Source organism: Carcharodon carcharias (assembly GCF_017639515.1).
Source record: "Carcharodon carcharias isolate sCarCar2 chromosome 39 unlocalized genomic scaffold, sCarCar2.pri SUPER_39_unloc_1, whole genome shotgun sequence".
NCBI classification, from domain to species: Eukaryota; Metazoa; Chordata; class Chondrichthyes; order Lamniformes; family Lamnidae; genus Carcharodon; species Carcharodon carcharias.
This window is the reverse complement of record NW_024470814.1, coordinates 127,154-147,853: the sequence shown is the minus strand read 5'-3', so window position 1 is coordinate 147,853 and position 20,700 is coordinate 127,154. Positions and strand designations below refer to the sequence as shown.

Sequence of the window (20,700 nt, the reverse complement as noted above, 5' to 3'; positions counted from 1 at the left end):
ATTAACAAAACAAAAATAAATAAAAAAAAACAGTTCACGAAAGATTGAATTGAAATCTAGTTTCAGCAAATGAGAACATCAACGCATCTCGTTTGCTTATGTATTTCTGTGAGTGAGATCCGCAGTCCGTATGCCATTCCAGACCACAGCAGAGTGGCTGCATTTTAACGGCATCAAGGGAGATTATGGATGTGCACAAATCTTGCTCTTTCTGTTGACGACCACGTCACAGAATCTCACAGTGCTGAAGAGGCCCTTCGGCCCATCGAGTGTGCACCGACACATCTTGACCCACCTCCCTAATCCCATTTAGCAGCACTTGTCCCATAGCCCTGAATGTTATGAACAAATAATAACGCTAAAGAAGGATCACATCTGTTGGTTAACCTGTTGCTTCATCTAAAAGAGAAAATACACATGTTGTTTGTCCTTTATACAACCCGTGTTGATTTACGTTGATGAACTCAGCGATTTCCCAGCCCTTGTTATTCACCACCCCCGGCCCCCACGCCTTGCATATCGTTTAAGACAAACTGCACAGCACTAATGAATAAACAGGTCGGCCTGTGGTTAGTAGGAATCCTTTACACTCTTTCTTGTGGAAAGCTAGTGCAATTTGAAGGTACCAGCTATTCGCGAAAGCAAACACCTCGCTCTTATCTAAGGGAGACTGCAAGATTAGAGCAAACCCTTCAGATGTCTTGAACTTCACCCCCCTTAGCGATCTGAGAATCTTTAATCACTGTTGCCTCCCAAACTTAGTTTCTTTTCTTTCTCCTGACGGCTTATTTTTAAAACTAAAATTATTAAACACCCTGTCATTTTCATGTTAAGCCATTGTTTAGTGTTTAGCAATAGGTGACGTTCTCACACGGATATTCATGGCTCAAACTCAACAACCTAGTGCACATTCTGTGCATTTGTTTACATATGTTATATCCTGCAATGGAATGCAGAATGAAGCCAACAATATGTCTTCAATCCCCATACCGGCTGCCGTACATTGTAGCGGATTAGCCCCGAGCTTATGTAGCTCGAACTTCCAGTTGCCAAAGTTGTCGCTCTAATGTAGAGGGATGCTCGGGCCAGTTAGCTGGGGGAGGCCACAGCTGGAGTACTGTATGCAGTTCTGGTCGCTACACTATGGGAAGGATGTGATTGCACTGGAGGGGGTGCAGAGGAGATTCACCAGCGTGTTGCCTGGGCTTGGAGTGTTTCAGCTATGAGGAGAGGCTGGATAGGCTGGGGTGGTTTTACTTCGAGCAGAGAAGGCTGAGGGGCGAGCTGATTGAGGTACACAAAATTATGAGGGGTGTAGATAGGGTAGATAGGAAGAAACATTCCCCCTTAGCCGAGGTGTTAATAACCATCGATTTAAGGTAAGGGGCAGGAGGTTTAGAGGAGATTTGAGGAACATTTCTTTCACCCAGAGGGTATCTGGAATCTGGAACTTACTGTCTGAGGGGGTGATAGAGGCAGGAACCCTCACAATATTTAAGAAGCATTTAGATGAGCACTTGAAACGTCATAGAATACAGGGCTGTGCGGCAAGTGCTGGGGAAATGTGGTGGAAAGAGAGAGGTGCTTGATGGCCATCACAGACACGATGTGCTGTCGCACTTTATAACTCTATGCGTATGTTCTTTTGGCGTTATGGCTAATACGATGATAATAGCTGTTCAATGGTCATTACTCGTTTATTTCACCACTGGTATTTCCGCTCGGCCGCTGGTTGTAATATCTCTATTAACCTTATACATCCCCTGTATTTAATTCCATACATCTAAACATCTGTCCGTTATGCTTCTTTGGAAATAGTCCATTCGAAACTTTTGAACTAATATTCAGGTGCTCCTCTCCTACGCCACACGTAAGGATATCTAATTGGAAGAGCAGTAGTTTTCTGGGGCACTTGAGATGATAGAGGATATCCCACTGAGCGAGCAACCGGGTACAAGTGATGTGGAAAGGGGGCAGTAGGAAAAGATTGGCTTCACAGCTAAGTAATTCGTGTGACATTAGTGAGAATTTCTCACGGGACCTAACGCAATATGTGGTTTGCAGGAGGCTAAAGCAAGGTGCCATTGCTCAGCACTCGATGCACTCAAATGCTCTTGGACTCTTGCAGACACCATAGTGATACCTATCCTGCAGTGGTCTTGCTTTTGAACTTCCAGAATACTGAACCAGTGATATTGAATGAACCGCCCTTTATTTACAAGTCCAGATAGTATGTCTCATTCCCAAGGCCAAGGCCAGTGTAGGAAGACCATAAGACCTTAAGACATAGGAGCAGCAATTAGGCCTTTCGGCCCATCGAGTCTGCTCCGCCATTCAATCATGGCTGATAAGTTTCTCAACCCCATTCTCCTGCCTTCTCCCCATAACCTTTGACCACCATACCAATCAAGAACCTATCTATCTTGGTTTAAATACACTCAATGACCTGGCCTCCACAGCTTTCTGTAGCAATGAATTCCATAGATTCACCAATCTCTGGTTAAAGAAGTTTCTCCTCATCTCTGTTCTAAAAGCTCTTCCCTTTACTTTGAGGCTGTGCCTTCGGGTCCTAGTCTCTCCTACTAATGGAAACATCTTCCCCACATCCACTCTATTCAGGCCTTTCAGTATTGTGTAAGTTTCAATCAGATCCCCCCTCATCCTTCTACACTCCATCGATTGTAGACCCAGAGTCCGCAAACTCAAAAGTGGGAAAGTTAGCTGACACATAGCAGCTGTGATATATAAATGTAGTTGGTTGACCCGGAATACATACAGTAGTTCGATTATTTTTGTTAGTTTGAGATAGGGAAGATAACAGACTCATAGTAACCCCATTCCCACGGGTTAGACTGCACATTGTAAGAGGGGTGACAGTCAGGGACTAACAAGCACAGATGTGGATATGGAGCAAGTTCCATCTGTTTGCAGATTCACAAAGGAGGAACGCAATGGGGAAGAACGCTATCGGAAGCACATGGTGGATCCAAAAATAAAATGCAGCTGAGTCAGCAGTGAATCACTTTGCCACGGGGTTCATCTGCCAAACAAGATGTGGGAACAGTGTGAGAATGTTTCTGTCCAGTTTCAACTCCTGCGCTTGACTGTTTAATGGAAACTGATGTGGATATTTATTACTGCAGATCACACAACTGGAACAGGATTAAAACAGCTAGTTCCTCTCAGAGTGCCATCACCCAGATACTGGTGTGGAAATGGTCAGTGAAATTTCAAAGGTTACGGGGAGAAGGCGGGAGAATGGGGTTGAGAAACTTATCAGCCATGAATGAATGGCGGAGCTGACTGGATGGGCCGAATGGCCTAATTTCTACTCCTATGTCTTATAGTCTCATGGTCTTATGAAAGACATGATTTTGAAATTGCCCGAACATCAGCAGCCTATAGCTCCCGGATGCCTGGGCATGTGAAGCCAAAAGAGCATCGCCATTCACAGTTAGCAGGGGTGGACCTCCCACAAAATAGTGGACACTATTGTGTCGGAACAAGTCCCAGTATCACTGAACCCGCAAATCCCACTAACACTGAACCCCCAAATCACACTAACACTGAATCCCCAAATCACACTAACACAGAACCCCCAAATCCCACTAACACTGAACCCCCAAATCCCACTAACACTGAACCCCTAAATCCCACTAACACAGAACCCCCCAAATCCCACTAACACTGAACCCACCAATCCCACTCTAACAGAACCCACAAATTGCAATAACACTTTGTCCCTAAACAGCACTCTCAATGAACCCCTCCAAAATCCCAATGACACATGGGCCTGAAAGCATGCTTTCAATGAACCCCCAAATCCCATTATCACTGAATCCTCGAATCCCACTAACACTTAGGCCCCAAGCAGCATGATCACTGAACACCCCCCTAAATTCCAACAACACCTAGGCCTGAAAGCACAATTTTGCTGAAATCCCTAATCCCACTAACACGGAAACCCTTGAATCCCTCTAATACTTATGTCTGAAAACCAACTATCACTGAACCCAAAAATCCCACTAACACTTAGGCCCGAAAACCACTGTCACTCAACCCACAAATCTCACTAACACTTCGGCCCGAAAACCACGATCATTGAACCCACAAATCCTACTAACACTTTGGTTCCAAATGCCACTAACATCACTGAACGAACAAATCCTACTAAAACCCAGCTCCCGAATCCCACTAACATCACTGAACCCACAAATCCCATTAACACTTGGCCCCAATTTCTACTATCGCTGCACCCAGAATTCCCACTAATACTTAGGCTCTAAATCGCACTCTCACTGAACACACAAATCCCACTGACACTTTGGCCCCAATCCCCAATACCACTGTCCCCACAAATCCCACGAACACTCAACACCCAAACTATCACTGAAACCACAAATCCCACTAAAACATAGCCCCCAAATCCCACTAACACGGACCCCACAAATTCCACTAACACTTGGCCCCAAATTATACTATCGCTGCACCCAGAATGCCCACTAACAATTAGGAGCTAAAGTGCAATAACACTGAACCCACAAATCCCATTAAAACCTGGCACCAAATTCCACTATAACAGAACCCAGAAATTCCACCAACACTTAGGCCCTATATCCCACTAACCCTGGACCCACAAATCCCTCTACACTTAGTCCCCAAACCACACTCTCACTGAAACCACAAATTCTACTAACACTTAGGCCTCAAACTACACTATAACTGAACCCTCCCAAATCCCAAAAACACGTAAGCCTGGAAGCACACTTTCACTAAACCCCTAATCTGACTATGGCTGAATGTCCTAATCCCTCTAATACTTAGGACTGAAAACCAACTACCACTGAATGCACAAATTCCGCTAACACTGGGTCTCCAATACGCACTCTCACTGAACGCACAAATCAAACGAACAATTTGTCTCCAAATCCGACAAACACTGAAGCCACAAATCCCCCTAACACTTAGGCCCCAAACTCCAATATCACTGAACACACAAATCCCACTAACACTTAGACCCCAAATTCCTCTGTCACTGAAACCACAAATCCCATGAACATTTAGGACCTAAATACCACTTGCACTGTGCCCACAAATCCCAATAACGCATTGGCCCCAAACCACACTCTCACTGATCTCACAAATTCTACTACATCTGATTCCCCCAAATCACAGTAATATTAAGGCCTGAGACCATACTATTACTGAACCCCCAAATCCCACTAACATGTAGATCTGACAGCACACTATCACTGAACTGCCAAATTCCACGAACACTTAGGTTCCAAATCCTACTACCACTGAAATCCCAAATCCCTCTCCTACTTAGGCCTGAAAACCAACTATCTCTGAGCCTACAAATCCCACTAACAATGAACCCACAAATGCCACTATCACTGAAATCTCAAATCCCAATGACACATAGGCCTGAAAGCACAGTATCACTGAACTCTCTAATCACACCAACAATGAACCCACAAATCAGACTGTCATTGAACCCAGAAATCCCACTAACATGTAGGCCTGAACACAGGCTTTCATTGAACTACCTAATCCCATGAGCACTGAACCCCCAATTTACAATATTAGTCAACCCACAAATCACTCTAACACTTATGTCCCAAACTGCACTATCACTGCACCCCGCAAAATCCCAACAACACATAGGCCTGAAAGCACACTTTCACTGAAACCCCTAATCCCACAATCACTGAACTCTAATACTTAGACCTGAAAACCAACTATCACTGAATCCAGAAATCCCAGTAGCATAGAACCCACAAATCCCACCAACACTTAGGCCCAAAATCCCACTAACACTGAACCCACAAATCCCACTAGCACTTTGGTTCAAAACAGCACTCTCACTAAACCCAAAATCCCACAATCACTTGGCCCCAAATTCCACTATCACTGAACCCACAAATCCCACTAACATGTCGATGCCAAATTCCACTATCACTGAGACCACAAAACCCAATTACTCTTAAGCCCCAAATACCACTAACTCTGAACTCACAAATCCCACAAACCTTTAGGCCCCAATTTCCACTGTCACTGAACCCACAAATCCCACTAACGCTTTGGTACAAAATCCAACTATCACTGTGCCCACAAATGCCATTGAAACCTAGACTCAAAACCGAACTCTCACTGAAACCACAAATGCATCTAATAATAAGGCCTGAAAGCCAACTATCATGGAACCCACAAGTCCCACTGACATTGAACCCACAAATCCCAATAACACTTAGGTCCCAAATCCCACTCTCACTGAACCACCCCTAATCACATTCACACATAGGCCTCAAAGCACACTATCGCCAAACACCAAAATCCCTCTAATACTTTGGCCTCAAAACCAACTTTCACTTGATCCACATATCCCACTAACACTGAACCCACAAATCCCACCAATACTTAGAACTGAGACCCAACAATCACTGAACCCCCAAATCCCTCTAACACTGTAACACCAAATCCCTCTAACTCTGAACCCACACATCCTGCTAACACTTTGTCCTGAAGCACAACTACTGCTGAACCCACAAATCCTATCATCACTGAACCCACAAATCCCATTGACACTTAGGCCCCAAATCCCACTATCACCAAATCCACGAATCCCACTATCACTGAAACCACAAATCCCATTAACAATTAGGCCCGTGCCGCACTATAAATGAACCCCACCCCCCCCCAAATCTCAATAGTATGTAGGCCTGGAGCCCCACTTTCACTGAAACCCTTAATCCCACTCACAATGAAACCCCAAGTGCCATTATAACAACCCACAAATCCCAATAACACTTAGGCCCCAAAGCCCTCTATCACTGAACCTACAAATCCCACTCAACCTGAACACCCAAGCCAATTTTTGCTGAACCCCCAAATCCCACTAAACACTGAAACCACAAGTCCCACCAACACTGTGTCCCCAAAGTGCAACATCATTGTAACCCCAAATTCCAATAACATGTAGGCCTGAAATCACACATTCACTGAAACCCCTAATCCCACTAATACTTAGGCCTGAAAATCAACTATCAATGGACCCACAAATCCCACGATCACTGAATCAACAAATCCCACTACCATTTAGGCCCCAAATCCCACTAACACTGAACCCACAAACCCCACTAACACTTGGGCTCCGAATTGCACTATCACTGAACCAACAAATCCCACTACCATTTAGGATCCAAATCCCATTAACACTGAACCCACAAATCCCAATAACACTTAGGCACCAAATTCCACTATCACTGAACACATAAATTCCATGAACACTCAATCACCAAACCAATAATTACTGAAACCACAAATCCCACTAACATTTAAGGCTCAAATCCCACTATCTCTGAACCCAAAAATCCCAACCACACTCGCACTGAACCCCGCCCCCCCTCCCCGAATCCCACCAGCATTTAGGCGCCAAATCCCACTATCACTGAACCATCCCTAATCATATTATCACATAGGCCTGAAAGCACACGAGCACTGAATTTGCTAATCCCACTAACACTGAACCCCAAATCCCAAAAACACTGAACCCAAAGATCCCAATAACACATAGACCTGAAAGCAGACTATCACTGATCTCCCTAATCCAATTAACACTGAACCCATGAATCCAACTGACACTTAGATGCCAAATCACACTATGACTGAACCCACAAATTCTACGAACACTGAACACCAAATCCCTCTAATACTTAGGCCTGAAAATCAATTATCTCTGAACCCACAAATCCCAATAACACTGAATCCACAAAGCCCCCAAAACCTAGGCCCCAATTCCCACTATCACTGAACCCACAAATCCCATTAATACGTAGGCCTGAAAGCACACTATGACTGAATTTACTAATCCCACTAACACTGATCCCACAAATCCCACTAACTCTTAGGCCCCAAACCGCACTCTCACTGAAACCCCCCCCCACCCCGCCTCCCCGAATCCTACCAGCATTTAGGCGCCAAATCCCACTATCACTGAACCATTCCTAATCATATTAGCACATAAACCTGAAAGCACATTATCACCAAACTCCATAATCCTTCTAATAATTAGGCCTGAAAACCAACTATCACTGGATCCACAAATCCCACTAACACTGAAGCCACAAATCCCACTAACACTGAAAGTACAAACACCACTAACACTGAACCCACAAACCCCACTACCACTTAGGTCCCAAATCTCACTATCATTGAACCACATAGCTCACTATCGCTGAATGCACAAACCCCATTAACACTTAGGCCCCAAACTGCACTTTCACTGAACCACCCCTAATCCAAATAACACTTAGGCCTGAAAAGCAACTAACACTGAATCAACAAATCCCACCATCACTGAATCCACAAATCCCACTAAAACTGAGCCCACTAATCCCACTAACACTGAACTCACAATACCACCAGCACTGAGTCCCTAACCTGCAAAATCACTGTAACCCCAAATCCCAATAACATGTAGGCCTGAAAGCACATTTTAAATGAAAATCCTAACCCCACCATCACTGAACTCCTCAAACCCCTCTGATGCTTTGGCCTGAAAACCAACTATCACTGAACGCACAAATCCCACTAACACTGAACCTCTCTAAAGGAATAAGAGAGAGAAGGGGGATTAGAAATAGAGGAGGAAATTAAACATGGGGGATTAGACAGAGAGAGATTGGAGGGGATTAGAGGGGAGGGCAGAAATTAGCCAGAGCATGGAATTAGCCAGGGGGAGGGGTTTAGAAAGAGAGGCTGTAATTAGAAAGAGAGCGGTTATTAGACAGAGAGGGGGAATTAGACAGAGGGGGAATTAGACAGAAAAGTAAAGTTAGAGAGGGGAAAAATAGGCAGAGGTGGAATTAGAGAGGAGAATATTCAGAAGTGGAGGGGGAAATTAGGCACGGGGTTGTGGTTAGACAGAGAGAGAGGGGGGGATAAGGAAAAGTGAGTGAATTAGACAAGGATGAGGGAGGCTGTTAGACATATGGGGAGAGATTGAGGTGGGGAAATTAGACAGAAGTGAGGGGGAGTTAATCAGAGAGGGAGTGAGACAGAGAATGGGAGTTAGAGAGAGGGGGGATTTAGAGAGGGGGAAGTTAGAGAGAGAGTGGGGGAATTAGGGAGAGAGGAGGGGAGTTAGAGAGAGAGGGGCAGTTAGAGAGAGAGTGGGGGAGTTAAAGAGAGAGGGGAGTTAGAGACAGAGGGGGGAGCTAGAGAGAGAAAGGGGGAGTTAGGGAGGGAGAGAGAGGGAGGAGTTAGAGAGAGAGAGGGGGCTTTGGGAGAGAGAGGGTGTTAGGTAGAGAGGGGGAGTTAGGGAGAGAGAGAATGGGGAGTTAGAGAGAGGGGGTGTTAGAGGGAGAGAGAGAGAGTTGGTAGTTAGGAGGAGAGAGAGGGGGAGTTATGGAGAGAGGGGGGAAGTTAGGGAGATACACGGGGGAGTCTGGGAAAGAGGGAGAGGAAGTGGGGGTTAGGGTGCGAGAGGGGTAGTGGAATTAAGGAGAGAGGGGGGATTTAGAGAGAAAGAGTGGGAGTTAAGGAGAGAAAGGGTGAGTGAGAGAAGTGATTAGAGAGGGTGGATTTAGAGATAGAGAGGGTAGTTAGAGATAGGGGGATTACACAGAGTGAGAGGGGGTAATTAGAGAGGGGAGTAGTACAGGCAAAGGGAGCAGAAATGGTGACAAAGGGAATTTTTGCTGGGGTATGTTAGGCATGGATAGGTTGCAAAATTTATGGGGCCAAAAACTGGGGGAGGACATAATTTTATGCAAAATATTGGGGGGGGGAAATTGCGAGGGTGGTGGGGGGGGGGTAATTGGGTGGGGCAGGCAAAAATTGCACGGGGTTTCAATATTAGCGGGGTTGTCAAAAGCTGCAGAGGGGCAAAATTTGCAGCTGGCGTACAGCTGAGAGCTGGGAAAAATTGCGGATGGGGTCAGAAATCGCAGGCAAATTTGCAGGGGGCAAAATTTGGGGGGGGCATATTTGCAAGGGGCCAATATTGTGGGGAGGGTCCAAAATTTGCTGAAGGGGGAGAATTGCGGAGGGGGGGCAAAAATGGGGTGGTGGTGGAGGGCAAAGAGTGCAGTTGGGCAAAAGTGTGAGAGAGGTAATAGTGCAGGGGGTGTAAATAGTGCACGGGGTGCAAATACTGCAGGGGGGTAAAAATAGCGTGGGGGGGGGGGTGCAAATAGTGCAGTGAGGGCAAAAAGTGCAGGGATGGCAAAAATTTACTACCACGACCAGGCACAGGCAAGAGGTGCTTAATTTTCATTCTGTTTGTGCATTGAGTTACGTTGGAGTGTGAGGTTGCAATGCTTTTCTCATCAGACATGAATCTTAAAGAACTCACTCTTTAGGGTGTTTGACTGTACTGAGCTGTACTGTGTACTGTGCACATGCAATTCAAGTTTTTCTTCCACCCAAAGACCTTGACTCAAGAGCTTCCATAAAACCAACAAACAAACAAAAGATAAATGTAATAAAACACTGGTGAGGCCACAACTGGAGTATTGTTTGCAGTTCTGGTCACCACATTACAGGAAGGATGTAATATCTCTGGAGAGAGTGCAGAGGAGGTTTCGAAGATTCTTGTCAGGGTTAGAAAAGTGTAGCTACGAGGAGAGATTGAATAGGTTGGTGTTATTTTCCTTAGAACAAGGAAGGCTGAGAGGTGACTTGATTGAGGTGTACAAAACTATGAGGGGAATTTGCTGCCCAAGTTGATGGTAGAGGCTGAAATTCTAAACTCTTTTAAAAAGTACCTGGATCTTCACCTTAAGTGCTGTAAGCTGCAGGGCTATGGGCCGGGTGCAGGAAGGTAGGATTTGAATGGGCACCTGGGTGTCCTCAGGCTGGCATGGACAAGATGGGTGGAATGGCCTCCTTCTGTGCTGTAACTTTTCTATGGTTCTATGGTAATTGACAAACCTGTTCCCTTTTGTCCCAGTTCCCATTTTTAAAAAATATATAATGGGTGCACTTGATGTGGCACAGAGTTGCTGAATCTCCAAAGCCTCAAATTGGACTTGCACAGGTTTGTCATGAGCTGATGTAGAGCATTTAGGCTCAGTCTCCCTAGCTTAAGAATAGGAATGCAGGACCATAAAACTAACATAAAATGTAGGAGCAGAAGTAGGACATTCAGCCCAAAGAGTCTCCTCCGCCATTCAATAAGATGATGGCTGATCTGATAATCCTCAACTGCACTTCTCTGCCATTCCTTCATGATCCTTGATTCTCTCACTGATTAAAAATCTACCTATCTCAGCCTGGAATTCACTTACCGACCCAGCCTCCAAAGCCCCAGGAATTTTTTAAAAATCCACAGAGTCGCTGCCCTCTGAGAAAATAAATTCCTCTGAACCTTTGTCTTAAGTGGGTACCCCCCTCACTCTGAGATTGTGCCTCCCTGGATCTTAGCTCCCCGTAAGGGGAAACAATCTCTCAGCATCTACCCTGTAAAGCAACTTCGGTTTCAATAAGGCCGCCTCTCATTCATCTAACGCCCAATGAGAACAAGCCCAAACTACTCAACCTCCCCTCATCAGAAAACCCCTCGATATGTTGAATCAACCTAGTGAACCTTCTCTGGGCTGCCTTCAATTCCAAAATATCATTCCTTAGATAGAGGGACCAAAACTGTTCATAGTATTCTTGGGGGAGTCTAACTCATGCCTTGTATCATTTTAGCAAGATTTCCTTTTTTATATACTCCATTCCCTTTGACATAAAGGTGAACATTCCTTTTGCCTTCCTATTAACTGCAGAACTTGTAATGCATATCTTTGTGATTCATGCATGAGGATTTCCAGATCCTAATGCCTGGAAAACCTCAGCAGGTCCGGCAGCATCGGTAGAAAGAGCACAGTTGATGTTTTGAGTCCTCATGATTGAGTCCTTCAATCTGTTGAAGGGTCATGAGGACTCGAAATGTCAACTGTGCTCTTCTCCACCAATGCTGCCAGACCTGCTGAGTTTTTCCAGGTATTTCTGTTTTAGTTTTTCTGTTGGATTTCCAACATCCGCAGTTCTTTGCTTTTATTTTTGATCTCTAAATCCTTCTGTGCTACAGCTTTCTGCAGTCTTTCTCCATTTGGATAATATTCAGTTGCTCTATTCTCCCTGTAAAAATGCATCACCTCAAATTTCTCCGCATTATGTTTCATCTGCTAATTTCTTGCCCACTCCCCTTAGTCTATACCATCTGTAGACTCTTTCTGTTACCCTCACCACTTGCCTTCCACTATTCTGGTTTCATCCACACAGTTGGCCATAGAACATCCACTCCCCTTAATATTTATTTAAATATATTGTTGCAAAGATCACTGTGGAACTCCATTTGTTACAGGTTGCTATCCTGAAAATGCCCTCTGATACCAATTCTTTGTCTTCTCTTAGTTAGCAGATGCTCTATCCATGATAATACATGACCCCCAACACCATGGGCTCTTACTTTATTAATTAGTCTTGTGCACGGTACCTTATTGAATGCCTTTCTGGCATACAAATATTTTTCATTGACTGGCTCACCTTTATCAGCCTTGCTCCTTACCTCCTCAAAGAATTCTAATACATTTGTCAGGCATGATTTCCCCTCCATGAAGCCATGCTGACTCTGCTTCTTTACATTATGCATTGTTAAATGCTCTGCTATTACATCCGTTATACTATAATTTAACATTTTCCCAATGACGGATGTTAAATTATCTGGTGTACCATATTTTCTTTGTTTCCCTACATTTTTGAATAAGCGTGTTACATTGGTAGTTTTCCAATCCTCTGGGGCCGTTTTTCAATTTAAGAACTTTTGGAAGATAACTACCTGTGCATCCACTATCTCTGTCCCAACTTCTTTTAATATCCTAAGATGCAGACCATTAGCTCCAAGAGGCTCATCGACTTTAATCCCATTAGTTTCCCTGGTACATTTTCTCTAGTGGTAATTATTGTATGGCCCCATCTCTGCCCCCTTGTCCCTTTATTATTTAGCATTTTGGAAATGGTATCAGTGTCATATACCGAGAAGACAGATGGAAAGTATTTATTCAACTCCTTTGCCGTTTCTTGGCTCCCCGTTATTATTTGCCCAGTCTCATTCTCCAAAGAGCCTATGTTCATGTTGGACACTCTCTTCTTTTTCATTAAATAAATTTTTAAAAAATTCTTAAAGTCTGTCTTTATATTACTTTCTAGTTAATCACTAACCTTTAACATGTCGTATTTTTTTCTCTTTCTTTCAGTATTATCCTACCCTTAAACTCCTTGATAACCATGGTTGTTTTATCCCGTTCTTAGAACCCTTCTTCCTAACTGGGCTATATCTTTGTTGTGAGTCATGAATTATTTTCTTAAACATCTGCCATTTTATACTGCCACCTTTACTTTTAAACTCCTTTCCCAGTCCAATCCAGCCAGCTCTGCCCTCATTCCAAAGTAATTACCTTTAATAAGTTTAGCAAAGCTGTTTCGGGCCCACGTTTCTCACTCTCAAACTGAATGCAAAGTTCTACCATGTTATGGTTAATGTTCCCAATGGGATCTTTTACTGTGAGATTTTTTTTTTAAAGCTGCCTTGTTACACATTTTCAGATGCAAAATAGCCTCATCCCTGCTTGGAGCCACAACATACTGTTCTAACAAACTGTCCCGAATAGTCTCTATGAACTCTTGCTCATGGCTCCCACTGCCAATTTGATTTTCCCAACCTGCATGAAGGTTCGATTGACCCACGACTAATGTACAGCCTTGTTTACATGCTCTCATTAGCTCCTGATTTATTACCTTTCAAGCAGTATAGCTATTGTTAGGATGCCTATAGACTACAGCCACCACTTGCTATTTCTTATCTCTACCTATATGGATTCTGCAGCTTCTGGTCCACACTCATTTCTTAAAATGTACTTAAGACCTCCATTCCTAATACTGAGTCAGTGCCTTGCTGCCAAGCCCTCTGGTATGGATATAAGACAAGCGAGACATTAAGCTCAGTTTGTGACATGCTCCACAATCACATATCATGTGGATAATTGATCTCTGAACTGAAGAATGTTGCAGTGGGGCTGCCTGAGTAGAGGGAACTCCTGTGAGGAATCAACTACTGGACGAGGATAAAATGAAGAAAAAAAACGATATGAGAAAATATTTCAAACACTATTTGTGAAATTATGTAAAAGGCATTAGTGCATGTGCTACAAAATGACAAAATATGGGTTTGAATCCATGAATGACCAACCAGTTATATTCTGCATCTCCGCTGTGTCACAAGCAAGGAAAATTATGTTTGACTAATTCATTGGATCTCTCTGAGGTAGTAACCGGCAAGATTGATGTAGGGCAAAATGTGATGTACTGTATTTGGATTTTGTGAAGACATTTCACAAGTTGCACTGCAAAGGACACTATACAATTAAGAACACAGGATGTAGGGAGCAACATATTACCATAGATAAATGATTGGTTAGCTAACATAAAACAAGGAAGTGAGCATAAATCTACCATTTTCTGTTAGGCAAGATGTTTGTTTCGTTAAGTGACCAGAACGGAACATTCGACTTAGACTGGGGGCATCTAAAAGTGATGGACATAGTCATAAACAATGCTATCAAGCGGTCCTTGCTCAGCAGCACCCTGCACACTGACGCACAGTTTGCAGCCTCTGTCGGATACTCTCAGAATCACATACACACACAGACCCATACACACACCTTTACCAATGCACCCTCTGCTGGATAGTCTCAGAATCAAACACACACACACACACACACACACACACACACACACCTTTACCAATGCACCCTCTGCTGGATAGTCTCAAAATCACACACACACACACACAAACCCATACACACACCTTTACCAATGCACCCTCTGCTGGATAGTCTCAGAATCACACACACACACACGCACACACACCTCTACCAATGTACACTCTGCTGGACACACTCAGTATCACACACAAACAGACCATATACACACACAGGCACACACACTCCACATACACAACCTTTACAAATGCACCCTCTGCTGGATAGTCTCAGATTCACACACACATACACACACATACAACCTTTACCAATGCACCCTCTGCTGGATAGCCTCAGAATCACACATACACACACACACACCTTTACCAATGTACTCTCTGTTGGATACTCTCAGAATATCTCCCTCTCACAGACACACACAAACACACACACCTTTACTAATGCAGGCTCTGCTGGATACTCTCAGAATCACACACACACGCGCACACACACACACACACACACACACACACACACACACACACACACACACACACACACATACTGCATTAAAGCAAATATTTAATCTACAAGGGAGTATTTGGTTATATTGCAGGCAGGAAATTGGAATTAAGGGTGCAGCCAGATCAGCGTAAAATTACTGAATGGTAGGACAGATCAGCATGGGAAATGGCCTTCTCTACCTTAATTTCTGTAACTTATTGCTCCATGGCTCAATAAATAATATATCTCCATAATCACACTCATTAATTCTGCTTAAGTATTGTCATTATCTTACAAACGGAGATACTCCTCTTGCTTTGGCATGGAAATACTTTGCTAAGCTGCTATATTTCATGCTGCACAATATGTTCACTGCTGTTACCTAATAGGTACCTAAGACATTTATATTTTTCCCATCGGAAATCTCTACATCCACAAGCTAATGGAGCTTGCCTTTATACATTGTGACTCTGAATTCATATGCTTTCAGCTGTGACAATGTCACGCCATTTTGATACTTTTTATTCACATTTCCATAGTTCCCCAGCCTGTACTGAATATAAACTCTCAGACTTTGCTAGAGACCAAATGCAGTCTTCAGGACATGGCACATTTCAGGCTTCAGAATCATTGGTGAAATGTATGCCAGGAGTCTCCATTTTCAATAATGCATTGTGCACATAGCTAACATGTGTGTGTGTGTGTGTGTGTGTGTCAGTCTGTGTGCCTCAGTGTGTGTATGTGTCTGCCTGTGTGTGTGTGCGCGTGTTTGTCTGTTTGTGTCTGTGTGTATGTGTGTGCATGTATGTGTGTTTGTTTATGTGTGTGTGTTTATCTCATTGTGTGTGTGTGTGTGTGTGTGTGTGTATGTTTGTTTGTGTCTCTGTGTTTGTGTGTGTGCATGTTTGTTTATATGTGTGTGTGCGTGTGTGTGTCTGTATGTGTGTTTGTGTCTTTGTGAATGTTTGTGTGTGTGCATGTATGTGTATTTGTGTGTGTGCGTTTGTTTATATGTGTGTGTTTGTGTGTGTGCATGTGTTTGTTCATATGTGTGTGTGTGTCTGTATGTGTGTTTGTGTCTGTGTGCATGTGCATGTATGGGTGTTTGTGTGTGTGCGTGTATGTGTGTTTGTGTGTGTTTGTTTATGTGTGTGTGTGTCCCTGTCTGCCTGTGTATGTGTCCTGCAGGTTGGCCTTCTTAGTTACCATTAAATTGCTATAATGGTACAAATTGCAGATCCAGGAGGACATTGCCACTGATTTGACAGGCAGGGTAAGAAAGTGGCGTTGTGATGCTGGGGGCTTACAATGTTCTCAGTAGCTTGCTTTCAGTTTTCATGGAAAGAGTGCAATCCATTCATAGAACATTGTGCCAAGACATCAAAGCAGAATGAAAGTATGCAGCAAAATACTTGCAGAGGCATATTAAATATGAAATAGTAACCAAGCATTCAACTTTCTAAGTAGAATGATGTGACGTGTTGTTTATGGAGTTCCAATGTCGATGAGTTCAATCCCAAATTGCACCTTTCATGAATCACGTAACTCAACTTGATCACTCGATAAGCACCAGCGGATTGTGTGATATCATTAGCTACAGGCTGATTTCTTCATACAGGTTGTCTGCTGTGCTTGAGGACACTCCAGAATCTTCCACGAATCGGGGATGAGATTTTTCTGTGGTGGTAAAACACACATATCGATCAGGCACAACAAAAGCTGTTTTTGCAATGTCAAGGTGATGGTAATAATAACAAAATAAGAAACATGAAGTTGCTTGGACATGTTATGCGTGCAACCGTTTTGAAGTGCTTAACCCTCACTGGCAGAATTAACAGAGGCCGAGCAAGGGGCTGACTATTGAAGAAGCAGCCAGACAATATTAAGCACTTAGCTAGGCAGAACTCTACAGCGCGACCATCCACTGATCATATGTTCAGAAACTTTGGTCACCTACAGCAGTCCGCATGACACATAGACAAACACAATTATGGTGTTGAAGTTACACATATAGGCAGCAGGCAGAAACGCACACAATGTAACGCCAAATTATGCTTCATCACTCTACTGGAAATAGGCAGTTGAACGTTTAATATTTCATAGGGCCTATTTATAATGAAAACCATTTATGTCAGTCTATCATTGCAGGAGACGATTTAACTCATGTTTTTTTTAAAAGGTCATGTAACTCCGGTTGGGGATAAGATGATCAGAGAAGGGGAACATTGATGGATCAGGGAAAGATGGTCTTTTGCACTGATAATCAGAACGTGGATGTTGAGATGAAATGGCCCAGTTCATTTCCCTCAACTGGTGAGGTGGTAGTGGTGAGGTGGTTTGACTAGTAATCTGGAGCCGAGGCTAATGCTCAGGGGGCAGTTACTAAATCTGGAATGTAAAATAATTATTCCCTGTCCTGGAGACCATGAAACTATATCCGATTGGACGAAGAACCCCATCTGGTTCACTGGTGTCTGTTAGAAAAAAAAACTCAGCTGGTCTCACAGCATCTGTGGAGAAGAGGAGCAGAGTTAAAGTTTCAGATCTGTCTGACCACAGGGCTGAAGAGAAGTCTACATGTGATGGGATTGATACTGTTAAAGAGTTCGGGGTGGGGGGTGTGGGGGCGGGGGTGGTGTTGGGCTGGTGGTGGGGAGCAGGTGAAGGTAGATAGAAGGTCAGTGATAGGTGGGGGCTAAGCAGGGATTGACAAGGATGTCATGGACATGAGACAAATGGTGTCTCCTTACCTGGTCTGGACAACATGTGAATCCAGACCCGTAACAATGTGGCTGAATCTTAACTGCCCTTTGAAATGGCCTCGCCAGCCATTCAGCTCAGGGGCAATTAGGGATGGGCAACAATTGACTGCGATGCCCACATACCATAAAGTAACAAAGAAGATAAACAATTGGGCTGGAGACAGATACCGTTGCTTCAGTGAAAGGAGGGGGTGGGGTGCATAGTTCCGATACAGTCGGAGTTACACATGCCTGGTGGTGCATTGGTAGATAATATATCTTTGAGATATGAGGACGAAATTCCATTAAAGCTCAAATAAAAGCAAAATAGGGCGGATGCTGGAAATCTGAAATAAAAACCAAAAAGGCTGGAAAAACTCAACTGGACTGACAGCATCTGTGGAGAGAGGAACAGAGTTAATGTTTCGAGTCTGCATGAATCTTCTTCAGAGCTAAAGAGCAAACTTCATCCTTTTTAAGATATATTTTTATTCACCTTTTTCATTTATTCATGGTTGTATCACTTTAAAAAAAATCATGATACCTTTCACCATCCTTTTTCCCAAACCAGGGCACCCTACACCCAACCCCCATCCCCAAAACACCTCACAGCCCCACCTCCTCAACCCTTTACAAAAGGAGCCATCTGCCGCTCGTTCTATGTTGATCTTTGGCAGAGTGTTGACCCTTGTTCAGTTATTTATACACTCTCGTTCCTTAACATTTATGCCACTATCAGCACCTCCTTTAGTCTTTAACACTACCCTTAACACTCCCTTTGTCTCGTGTCCATGACATATTTCTCAATCCCTCCTTAGCCCCCACCTATCACTGACCTTCTATCTACCTTCACCTGCTACCCCCTCCCACCACACTCGTAAACAGTATCAATCCCATCACATGTCGACTTCTCTTCAGCCCTGCAGTCAGACGGATCCGAAACGTTAACTCTGCTCCTCTTCTCCACAGAGGCTGTGAGACCAGCTGACTTTTCTTTCCTTTCCAGCAGTGTCGGTTTTGATTCCTATCAAACTCCTCCATTTTCTGAATCACAGTACAGAGCCAAGCGATGGGATTCCTGTTAATCGTTGAGACATTATGCAGATTGGCTGGAGGCTAGCGGGCAATTTAAGAGTCTTGCTGCCGTGTAATCCATAATTCTCCCATCGCTCACCGGCGCTAATTTCTTCAGTGCTTCAACCTACAATCATTAGCCTGAGGGAACGTCTGTGAAACATTCACACTAGTGATGGTAAAACGTGCACTGAGTGCATTCGGTAACCCACACATGTGTCACAATCATTGTAATTTTAACCATCCACATAGGGCCTAATCTGTGACATGTCCTGCTTCAAAACCAAACTATACTCACTGTTATGAAAAAGCTGGGGAAAAAATAAATCACTGAATTCTAAACTTAATATCATTTAAATCAATTTGCACGCGTATTACCCAATGTGCTCCTTTTGCTCCTGTGATTTGTGTTCAGTTGCGTGATCAGTAAAATTACAATCAAGACCAGCAACACAACAGAAAGGCAGAGGCGTATTGGTCCTTCCACCAAATGGTGACCTGCAATAGTGATAATACAAAATAAGCGTTGGTAAAACTGTCACGCCGGCATTAAAGTAAACGAATTCCTACGATTGCATGTTCCAACTTGAGACTCGAAGGTGGTAAAAAAAAAATTACTGAAGGGACCTAGAGCCTGAAATGCACCCCCAGCAAAGGTTAAAAAGGGAAATGGCTGAATTAATCTATCCCAGGCTGTATAACCAGGAGGGTAAACAGGGCCGTCACCTCGAGGGGCGAAGTTTGTGGCAAGTGTTTTGGGGCTGGGGCGGAGTTGGGAGAAGACTCAATGGAGTTTACATGAAATTACCCATGTGTCAGCAAGCAGGCTTCAGGAATGGGAATGATAAGGGCTAGACCTTCTCCTAACATACATACGCTTCCCCCACCCCCACCCCACAACATCCGATATGATATTGTCCATCCCATTTACCTGACAGTTTTACAAATGTGCACGTCTATGTGACTGCTCCAAAATTTTAACTAGAAACAAATAACTCATAGTAGAACATGATCAAATCGATCATAATGATTACCGATCGTGCAAATGTGCCATAAACTCTGCCAGAAACTTTTGCAGGGACATGTAGCATTAGGTCAAGTGACTGATTTGAACATTACACTGTGCATTTTATTTCTATTACATACCCTGTGCAATGTGTAGAAAGATCAGAGTGTGCAAACATGATCCTGACATTCTACTGGTACAAAACAAATAAACCTGTGATTGTGACTGCAGAAAGGTTATACACGTTAATTCATATTATTTATTCTCGGAAGATAATTGTGGGGGGGAGGAGGGGTAACAAGACTGACTGTTGGTACAGGGAGCCAGATATTCATGACCTGACCAGTCAAACGATGGTCAATCAAAAAGGCCCCATATGAACTAAAATCTTAGACTATTGCTGTCGGTTCAGTGACTGGGCGAGAACAGGAGAATTAGAGATAGACTCATGGACCTCCACAGTGCAGAAGGAGGCCATTGGCCCATCGTGTCAACAAAGATCTGACTGCACCGATCCCATTTCCCAGCGCTTAGCCCATAGTCCTGGAGGTTTTGCCAAGCAAGCGAATATCTAAACACTCCTTAAGTGTTGCAAGAGTTTCTGACTCAACCACCCTTTCAGGCA

General features: G+C 43.8%; 1 protein-coding gene across 4 annotated transcripts in view; it reads right to left on the bottom strand.

Moving 5' to 3' along the window:
• Positions 1-2,843: 2,843 nt before the first annotated feature.
• LOC121274848 (deleted in malignant brain tumors 1 protein-like) overlaps positions 2,844-20,700 on the bottom strand; it is a 73,722-nt gene continuing 55,865 nt past the window's right edge. For 3 of the 4 annotated variants that reach the window (XM_041182220.1, XM_041182219.1, XM_041182218.1), the window contains exons 11-12: positions 19,448-19,567; positions 16,410-16,931 (exon numbers count right to left, since the gene is read on the bottom strand). In XM_041182220.1, coding sequence (XP_041038154.1) covers positions 16,849-16,931; positions 19,448-19,567 — 203 coding nt within the window. In that variant the 3' untranslated portion in view covers positions 16,410-16,848. Of the gene's footprint in view, positions 3,041-16,409; positions 16,932-19,447; positions 19,568-20,700 lie in introns of those variants that run through there. The other variant, XR_005942306.1, reaches the window with a different exon arrangement.